Here is a 10,636-nt window from a genome sequence, read left to right on the forward strand (position 1 = left end):
TAACTCTAATATGCAATAAAGATACCTCACAGAGAGTCACTCATTCTATCACTGTGTACTGCTGAGACGTGGTATCTTCTGAACACAAACTACCTCACCTTTAACAGCAAAACTGTGCAAATTGTCCAGAGAGATAGGTGAGGATTTATTTTTTTTTTTTACCCTCCTCACTGTTCATGAGTACAGATTAAGCAATGCTGAGAACAAAGTGGAACAACTGTGTTGCTGAAAGCAAATTAGGACTCCTGTTTAAAGGTACAGCATCCGATTTTTGTTCTTGCACAATTGCAACTATAAAAATAAGAAAGGTATGAGCGGGTTTGTACTGTATTTCTACTCTGATTAGGCTAACCAAAATTGCTTGACTAAGTACACTCACGATCAACAGATGCTTTTGAAATTAATTCTTTTTTCAGAATTAACAAGTTCTTGAAAGTTCAAGATGATGATAATTATTCGACTTTATCACATACAAACCAGACCATCATTTTGATCAAAATGTAGGTAAGTCCACAAGAAAAAAATCCAGGGGTCAAAGAGAGAAAAAACCATATCGCTTAGCTCCCATTTTTAAGAAATCTTTGTCTACACATTTTCATTGCAAGTATCCTCCCAGAAGAATTTAAAACAGAACATTTTGTATATCTTCATAAGCTGTTGGTGAAATGCTGCACCATTCCATATGCAGTGAGACAAATCTAACACAAAACTTCAACCACAAGGTCTTAAAGTCAAAGATCAGCAACTTAGACCTCATTTGAAAAAAAAAAAAAAGCAGCCAATTCTCATTTCTGTCCTTGGAACACTGACGTAGTGTTCTTGTTTCTCATTTTATGAAGCCATCAGAACAGTTTAGGATATTATTCCAAATGTTATTGAGGTGCAGGTCCATGACACCTCCTCATGCTCTCAGTGAAATCAAGTAAAATCTTCCATTAATGTTCAATCTAGATTCTGTTCATGTACAGCACAATGATGGATGATCAAATGTGGAAAACACTGAGAAGACCACATTGTAAAATACTATTAAAGCTAAGCACTTCAGCATCAAGGTTATCATCAATGACGGGCACTGCAGGGTTTTCAAGTAGGGCTATGTATGCCTGTTCATCAAGATTCACGAGTTTTTATTGCAACCAGAATTAAAATGCTTATACATTTTTTGGGGGAGAAATTCTTTAAATACACTTCTGGAAGGGAAATCCTTTCGGGGTGAACTTTTCATATCTACTTATTATTATTCACTGGGAAGGAATTTTACCCCACTTAAATTTTTACTTATTCTCTTCGGTGACTGAGTTTTACAATTAAACAGACAATAAAATTCTCACAGTGCAAAAAATGAGAATATTTTCTTAACCTTCTAAGAAATGTATTCTATGTATAACAACAGTACTTCTTCTAGACCCACCAGAACTTCAGAAGTTATGCGTATCAGAGACAGAGCTGAAAGAAGACAAAATACTATACTTCTGTAGTTTTCATAATTTGCAAGTCTTAAAAATCAAGAACAGATTAAGCATCTATCTCATCACTCCGTAAAATGATGACTGGCACTAAAATTCATTGGCTAGCAAGACTGGAAATCAACATCTTCCTTAAATGTCTTAAATTTTTATCTGCTCATCTAAAAAGCCTTATCCTAGAAGACATCTTCTTCTTATATAAGTAGTTCAGCGCAGGACTCAACATTCTAGCAAAACAGACAAAGGCTCTTAAAGCTTTTCTCTGAAAGGCAAAGCTTCCATCTCCTCCATTAAATTTTGAGATTTTTTTTAGCTTATTCCAAATGAGCCCCTTCTGTGACATGTGCACAGCAGAACTGGACAATATGAATGATTTAACTAATATATTACTGTATAGAGTACATCTTTGTACTGTTACTCAGTATTCCCTGTTCAAACATCTAAAGATTGCATTTGTTCCCTTAGCCACCAAATAAATTCCTTGTGACAGTTATTTGTCCACTGCAACATCCTAATTCTTTTCCAAGTTACTGCTTTTAAAAGTACAAATAACACCTATATTCTCAACTGCTCACAAATTGCTACAGCAAGCAGCAGATGAAAGCAGCACAGTCGGGAAATTCTGGGAGAGAGAAAAATTGGTGAAACTGACTGCTAAGGCTGTGCTGTTAGCCATTATTAGGCACTATTACATGAACCATTTATTGGAAAGTGATACCTAATGGCAAGAAACATGGTCTTACATTCTAGACCATGGAGGGCCAACGTGCCTAAGAGGTAGCAAAGTAAACAGTATGAAAGCGTTTGTAATGTCATATTTAAGTAACTGAGACAACATCTCTGACTAAGAGAGCCACAGAAGAACAGGAACTACAGGGTAAGCAGGACTGAAAGTGGTCTTAAAGACAAGAAATACGCCAATATGGGGAGGAAATTAGAGAGATATTCACAGAAGAATTGACAGAGTCTTCATCACTTCTTTAAGAAAATTGTTCCAAGATCAATAACTTTCAGTGTTGAAAACTGTACCTCAGTGACACTGTAAAAACAAAAAAAATTGGCAAGGTTCTCAAGAATACCACTGCAGCTACAAAGGCATTAAATGACATCATGAAGACCAGTCGGTCATGCAAATTATACAGTGGCTAAAAATTTGATGAACATTAACAGCTCTTCACTTTCTGAGACTAGATACAGGAAGACACTGATTGAGTTCAAATTAGTCTGCAGCTGTAACAATATTTTTTGTCTTTCCAAATGAGAGATAAAAATCTCTATAAACAACAAAAATTCTCATTTGCCAAGCATCAGTAGAATTTCAAAACACTGAGAAGTAATCATATCAGATCCTAAAATGTGAGATATACAATTAGATATAGCATTTCTTCTCTTCCAAAACAAAATTCTAGGTCCTCCAACCACCTAACCTGAAGGTCCTTTGGATAATATCGCAAGAAGAAAGAATTACATATAATTCAAGTTCCGTGGAATGACAGTGTGGTTTTTAATGCTGAATTCACTAATAAAAGTAGTCAACATTATTTAAAACTACTAATAAATGAAGGAGGTTCTTAATTGAAAAAGCTTACATTTGGTATTTATTTAATGTATGTTTAGAAAAATAAGATAAAAGGAGAGGTGGAAGAATCCTCAGTCTTTCCTAGTTTAGTAATCTAATTTATAAACTGTCCATAAAAGAATGCAAAAAAGACCACTGAGACAAACTAGCCCAGAATCCTGCTCCCCAGGACAGAAGAGTCAAAAGACACTAGTCGTCTCTGTCAACTGAGCCAATACATTTTAACTGATGCTATCCCCAAGCTACTCTTAAAAACATTCAATGAAACAAATTCTACAGCTTACTAAACTGCCTGTTCAAATATTTCCCGATTTTATCAATTCTTTTCCAATATCTAAAAACATTGCAATTCAAGTCAGCTTCATTTCTTTCTCTCTACAGTGCACATGAAGGACTAATGAAGAAATTCAGTGCCCTCCTTAAAGATATTACAAGACTTGCCTTTCTTTTCCCTATTCTTTAGTTCCCTTTTTTCTTAGAGAAAACCCCCAAAGCTTTATACTTTCCTTATATGGCTTATTGTTCTCTACACTCTAAATTACGAAGAGCATGGACAAGACTTTCAGTAGAAGCCAGTGATTTTAAAAGGACTGTATTATAGCGCTTTAAAACTCAACAAGCAGAATGAGCTGACATGGCATTGCTCATATTTTTTTTCAGCAATATTTACTACGGAGTGAATGAAAACTGCAACTCTGAATCATGACTTCGATTATTTTAACTGTTCTGTTTCCTTACTGATGCCCCAAAACATCAAAAAGCTATTGACAAAATACCTCTGAAAAAAGCCTTTGGAATAAACATACCCCTAAATTTATGAAGTTAAACACATAGCTGTAAGTACTAATCCTATGAACACACTTGCATACATATTCATGTAGTTAGATTTAATAGTTGATTAGTCAAAGCTAGTAGGACTTTGCCATAGCTTATTCAGTTCTAAAACACTCGATTAATAAAAGTGTCACAATCACAGGTAGATACGTTTATTTTCAGAGAATGTTTAGAAGCCTGTTCCAATTAACTCATTTTTTCATGTTAAAATATTTAATGTACTGAAAAAATATAGCACAGTAAACTTACTAGTTTAGTCATCGTGTAAACTTGTCATAAAGTTACTTTCACTTTGACTAATATTAACTGTTTGACACATTTTTTTAGTACTTGGGAAGTACCCAACAGAAACAAAAAAATAAAAAAAATCTCGTAGAAGATTACAAACCTGAGCACCCTTTTACTGCTGCTGGTCATTTTCAACACTACCACGTGAATTGATTTCCTTTTTCTAGTTGCTCATACTTTTTCAATTTAAGAGCAGTCTGTTCGTATGCCAAAAATGAACATATACTCAGCAGTATTTGAATAATGCATCAGAATGTATGCTTCTGACACATGCTGCAGTATCAACACTGTTAAATATAGTCTTTTATAGAACTGGAACAGCGAGAGATGACAGCTGAAATGAGGTGGGCAAGTTCTACTTTTGTGTATTCATACTTAGTTTTCAGTAAGTTAAGGCTTCAGCCTTTGTCTTTGGGCGACAGTTTCACACAGGAAGAGATGAAGAGGTTGAGTGGTAGAAAAAGTGTCAGTTCCCTCCCCCCACCTTGTAAAAAAAAGTCCCATTTCCTAGCCTCGGAGAACTACAACTACAGAAGCTCAATTACCAAATACACGCTAGAAAGATGCGTTTATGTAACCTAATTCTTCTCAACCATAGATTACCCTGTTAAAAATCTGTATTGCATACTAAAAAATATTTTCTGACCGACTAGGAAAACATATCTTTTTAAACGTTTATTGTGGTACAGGTATCATAAGGGCCTGTTTGCACCTTCGGGGGCTGTTTCTTAGGTAGTTAACACACGGTCAAAACAAAATTTAAATTTAAGGTTTATCCTGGCCGCGGGCGGGCTTCAGGGCACCCCACCCAGGGTACAGATATAATTTCTGACAACTTGAAGGTGACGCCAGGGCCGTTTCTTCCTTTCAGCCCAGATAATGGAAGAAACGCCTGGTAGCGGAGCTCTTCCCCTTCCTCCGCCTCAATCCCTCCTTCAGCTCTTCTCGCCGAGAGGCCAAACAAACGCCCCCTACAACCCCCCGCGGCCTCCGGGCCCCTCACTGTCCGGGGCCGCCATGCGGGGCCGCTACCCGGCACCGCGCCCCGCCAGTCACGCCGCTCCCTCCCCTCCCCCGCCGCCCGGCGGGGAGCTGACCTCGGTGCCTGCCCCCGCCGGGCGCCTCAGCGGCGCGGCCCGGCCCGGCTCAGGCCCAAGTCAAGGCCCCACCGCACCGAGGCGGACGGTCCCCTCCTGACAGGGGCTGAAAGCGGCGGGAAGGAAGCGTGTGTGGGGAGGGAGGGAATGGTGCTTCCCGCCTCTCCCCGTCACCCGCCTTCCCCTTCCCGGCCGCCCCCAGCGCTACGCGGGGGGCTGAGCCGCCACCGGGAGGGCTGAGGGAAAGGAGGTCGGTCCCTCCGCCCAGCCAAACGGCACCGGGGGCGGAGGGAGCCGCCTGTCCCCTCTCCTCCCCCACCCTCCCCCCGCCCCTCCCTCACCAGGTGTCGCCCTTGCGGAGGGCGGTTTTGAGCAGCGCCGCCACGTCCGTGCGCTGGGTCTCCAGATCCGCCGCGCCTCCCTCCGCCATCTTCTCCCCCCGGCAGCAGCGGCGGCGGCGGCAACAGCGGCAGCAGGGGCAAGAGCGGGCCGCGCTGCATGCTGGGAGTGACGCCGGCCGGGAGACGCCCTCGCCCCCCTCCCCCTTCCCACAATCCGCAGGGCGGGGACCGAGGGTAACCTGGCGAGCTGCGGCGCCCCCTGGCGGCCAGGAGGTCTTGCCGTTCTCCACCCGGAACGGACGAGCATGCGCACCTCCCCGGTGGGGGGGGGCTCTCTCCTCCGCCCCGTCGGGGATCTCGGGCGGCCCCTTCCTTTCTCCGAGTCGGGGGTCTGGGGTCGTGGGACGGTGTCCCGGCAGGCTGGTTCCTCGGCGGGGGTTCGGGTGCCAGCAGTGGCTCAGGCGCGCTGTGCTGCAGCGCCGGCAGGGCGGCGGCCTCCTGCCCGGGTGCGGGGTTACCTCAGGTGGCTTGAGCGGCCCTGAGGCCCCGAGGCCTGCGCGGCGGTGCCAGCGCCGCCGGTGGTGCGCGGTGTGCCGGCCTCAGGGCAGCTTAGGCGGGCCTGCCTGGGCGGCGGGCGCCGGGCTGGTGGAGCTCTGCGGCCCGGCGGCTGCCTGCCTGCCTCGGCCGGGCGCCCACGGCATCCCCGGCCCGGCCCGGCCCGGCCTAGGTCACGTCTTGTGAGACCGTGGTTTGGCGTGCGTCAGAAAGAGGAGATGGTATTTATAGAATAAGGAGCCATCTCCTTTACAACGTGCCCTTCAGTGTTAGTGTTTCAATTTGAGCATGTGCACAATGAGATGCTGTATGCCTTCCTAACAAATGGGTGGTTTGGATTCCCATAATTCATATAACGATACAGTCTGTATTATTGTGCAAATACTGTTGGGAATTTAAATAGGCCGTGTGACTCACATTAACTTTCCCAGACCTTTGCAGAAGCCAATGGATAATTTGCTATGTTTGTTTCATCTACTCTTATCAACCTTGTACAAAGAGTGCAACCTGTCATTTGGCATTTCACCAAAAACCGAGTCCATCTGTTACATTACATTAACAGGGTTCTCTCTGTTTTCACGCTTGTATATAGGTTTCATAAAATCATTTTATGATTTAAATATTTTGTATTTATTATGATTATTAAAATTTGGGGCTGGAGAGTGGGAAGTGCCGATTACATCTGAAAACAAAGTTTGTTCTTCTAGATAAAGACGGTGTATCTATAATGCATGCAATTGTGTATCTAGACCGCTTCTTCCACCCAAATCATTATAGCATGCTGAATTGTATGACTAACGCTAGAAATGTATCATAGGCTACCAGTCATATATTATAAGCTATTAGACATTATTAGCTATTAGCTAATTAGCACTTGTGAGCTAGTAGCATGTAGCAGTTATAAATAGCACTAAAGATTGCTCTTTAGATGTATGCACAGCAAAAAAGAGAATGGAAATGAGGCTCTTATGCAGCCATGGTAGTTCAAAGCTAAGTAAATATTTTGCCAGGATTATCAGTAAAGATGATGATGTTGAAATAGAGGCAAAATCAGGATTTATGGCTGGAAAGGTAATTCGAAAGTCATACGGAATGTGTAAGTAAAACTCCCAAGAGCTCAGAGGGATTGGTGGTGACATTCCTGGCTTCTCTAAGAGCTGGAATATGAAATTCCAGGAGGAGGGGCAAGCAAGTTAAAGATCTATTTTATACTGAGAGCTGCAGATCTAATGGCTGCATTTAATGAGAGGAGAGAAAACAAGTGGACAACAACAAGGTTTCCATCCATTTAAAGAATAAATTTCTGGATTAGAATCTGGGAGTCTGGGAAGAACTGTGACACCTTCCCACCCCACACATACCAGGTCTCGACAAATAAGGACAGTGTTTTGAACCCTGAAAGTTGTCTCTGTGCCAAACTGAGATTTTTACAAAAATGATATTTTCATGGGAATTTGGGGGAAAATATTTCTTGATCCACTATGCTGGTAAGCAGCTTTGTTGTTCAGCAGTCTGTAGTAGGACCGTCAACACTTTACTTTGCTGAAAGCTTCACCTGGAGCCACCCACGCCTCTACTTTTTGGGTTGCATAACTGCAGTTACGAGATGAAAGATCTCTTGTTCCCAAATTCAGTCTATTCATGGTACAGAAACAGATACTAAGCAGATATTAGGTACTATAAATACTGGACAGAAAAGCATATCGTGCCATCTGAAGCACAGCTTTGTTTAAGAATTGCAAAGGAGAGACGAGTAACTGAGTCTTTTTCTGTGGCTGTCAGTGCTTCACAAGAAGCAATTGTGCCTTTCATAATAGAACAGCATCCTAAGCTTGAGAAAAACTTTCCTCTACACAAAATTGTTGGAAAATGCCAGTTAGTGTTAAATCTGCATTTTTAAAAAAGCTTTCTGAGCTAGCAAGGAATTGTTTCTGAGTACATCTGTCCTAGACAGTAACTGAGGATCTTTTAATTTTAAAGCACATAGTAAACAGAAACAGCACTGGACATACTGATGAATGACCTCTTGAACAAAAAACAAGTGTTTGTAATATAGATTTACATCTTGCTGCTTTTGATAAAACCGAATGCAGGGTGTTGTAAAGCTAGCTGAGGTGGCAGGCTTTCCAGTAATTATCTGGCTTCCATCCTTACCTGATTTCATTGCTATTGAATGAATTTTTATAAACATGTTTTTTTGTGGTTCTAAACATTGATCCTAAAAAAAGGATGCAATTAATACAGTGTACAGCAGCTCAGACATTCAGCAAATGGGCTGCAGGTAGCAAACTGTGTACAGTGATGATTCTATTGATTCCCAATACAACATAAAGTTTAAGCTCTCAGTTCTTGTTTTCAAGTCAGTCAGTGGACTTGGCTAAAGAAACTTAAAATACAACTTGATTATTGGGGATATGAGAAGCTCTGCTTCTCAGTGGTGGAAACATATATGCAATAAATTCTGTAGAAATGACAGACAGCTGTAAGTCTCAGTCACAGGTACTACAGAAAAATTCACCACTTTTTATTTTTTTCCTAAACCTACACCACATTTGTGAATTTATGGAGGGGGAAATTAGGGCTTCAGATTCCCTTCCCCACCAGTCTGACAAGCACTTGTGTATACGGTGGGCGTACAGCTGATGGTGGCTGTGTGAATTTCCTTTTTAGTTTGGAATGGATGTGATGAGTGAGTATTTTACATGTAGCGTTCACACATACAGTCATGAAAAGATAGGTAATTTCACTTTTGGCTGAGAAATCTGGTGGAAACCCTTTTAGAACTAATTTTAGTAGCCTAATATGTTTTTACAAATTTAAAGTGGAGCAAAAGGTCGATTACCAGTGCCACCACTGCTGATTTTGTTCCATATCCTACTTTTTTGGATGTATGGGGAGTTGGTTGTTTTAAAATAGGGACAGAATTATAAGCCTTTTTGAAACAGTTAAATAACGAAAGCAAGAAAGCAGAAATAATAGTGGACTAAAGTTATACAATGGCAAGATAAAGCAGGGCTTCTGTAAGGTAAACATAAGAAGGGAAAACATAGGAACAAAAATTGAATATTAAACAAACGTAGAGGAACCCAAGGAAGCATGGGATAAGTGATGGGCAGAAGCAGATAAGAATACGCATTTTTTAAAAGACAGAAAGAAATACGAGATAAATTTGAAAGATAGAGAGGTGGGGAAATAACATTTATTTAAGATACCCATTTCCATCCTGGATGTAAAACCATGACTGCTCTGTAGTTTTTGAAGCATATTCCTCTTAAGCCAGTCTGTGCATGGTTTGCTCGTTCACATAGGCTGAATGTAACCATGTTAAATTCCTGTTTCAGCTAGATGGAATTGTAATTACTGGATGTTATTGCAATAACACACTTGATGAGATAAGAAAAAACCCAACATTTTAAAATTTGGTAGTTTTTTGTTTAGTTGATTTTATATCAGACTCTTACAATTTTTCTACATTTTTAGTAATTAGTATTATCAAAAGGATCTTTCAAATGAGAGAACAAGGGTATAGACTCTTGGAGAAGAGATTGTTATTTTTAAGATGTTTCTAACATTCAGTCTTCTTTTACCTTCTTCTTACCTTAATGTACTTCATCTAGGACCAGGCATCCTTGGACAAGTTAAGTCATAAAGTTCATAGATCCCAATATAGAGGAATGATGATAAAGTTCAGTGGGATCAACGAAGGGTATCCCAGAAGTCTTCCTAATGTAATGACAATGGAAGAAAAGCCAGTGTTTTCCCCTTACTCCAATTTAGATTTTTTTACGTATTGTGAAGCATTATGTTTTTTTTTAAATTTTCTGAAGAATGACGTCTTAATAAACTATACAAACAATTAAAAGAAATAATAAGCTAAATATGCTATGTAGAAATATTAAAATCATGTTTAAAATTAAAAAATGTAGTTAATAAATTGTATTTTTATTGATCAAAGCATCTGTTTAACATGCTGAAATCTTCAATTCTAATAGCCTAGGAAATGAACAAATAATTTTGAAAAATAGGCTTTTTCTATTATGTATTTTTACTCAGATATTAATTTAAGCAATAATTACCCATTTTCAACAAGATAAAATTACTTTCCATGTCCTTAACTCAATGCTTTTATCTAGCCAAATAAAGTCTATTTTCAAATTTTTACAAATTGGTTGACCTTTGTATATCTCTTTCAAAAATGTTTTTCCTTCAAGAACTTTAAACACAGAAACTAATGTAGAAGGTACGATGGCAACAGGTTTTGGCTGTGGTTGGCAAATATGTCAAAACTGTTATAAATTTCTATATTTGGTGTGCACATCGGAATGGATCAAAATTTTCTCCTGTATGGCTGCTAAATGAACAAAAAAAGCATTTTTGAAAGCAAGAGGTAAAATTAAATATATTAACTGTGCACAAAACATGTCAGGTAATATAATTCATGAGACGTGAGTTTTAAAAGGATGATTCATAATGTAG

General features: G+C 40.2%; 1 protein-coding gene across 5 annotated transcripts in view; it reads right to left on the bottom strand.

The window, feature by feature from the left end:
- Positions 1-5,779, bottom strand: part of USP15 (ubiquitin specific peptidase 15) — a 64,541-nt gene extending 58,762 nt beyond the window's left edge. For 2 of the 5 annotated variants that reach the window (XR_008466066.1, XM_054199387.1), the window contains exon 1: positions 5,606-5,776. Coding sequence is in view for 3 of the 5 variants with exons in the window: in XM_054199387.1 (XP_054055362.1) it covers positions 5,606-5,694 (89 nt within the window). In the remaining 2 variants the exon portion in view is untranslated. Of the gene's footprint in view, positions 1-5,605 lie in introns of all 5 variants that reach the window. The other 3 variants (XM_054199342.1, XM_054199336.1, XR_008466072.1) reach the window with 2 other exon arrangements.
- Positions 5,780-10,636: the final 4,857 nt, after the last annotated feature.

The sequence above is a fragment of the Rissa tridactyla genome, chromosome 1 (genome assembly GCF_028500815.1).
Source record: "Rissa tridactyla isolate bRisTri1 chromosome 1, bRisTri1.patW.cur.20221130, whole genome shotgun sequence".
Classification (NCBI taxonomy): Eukaryota; Metazoa; Chordata; class Aves; order Charadriiformes; family Laridae; genus Rissa; species Rissa tridactyla.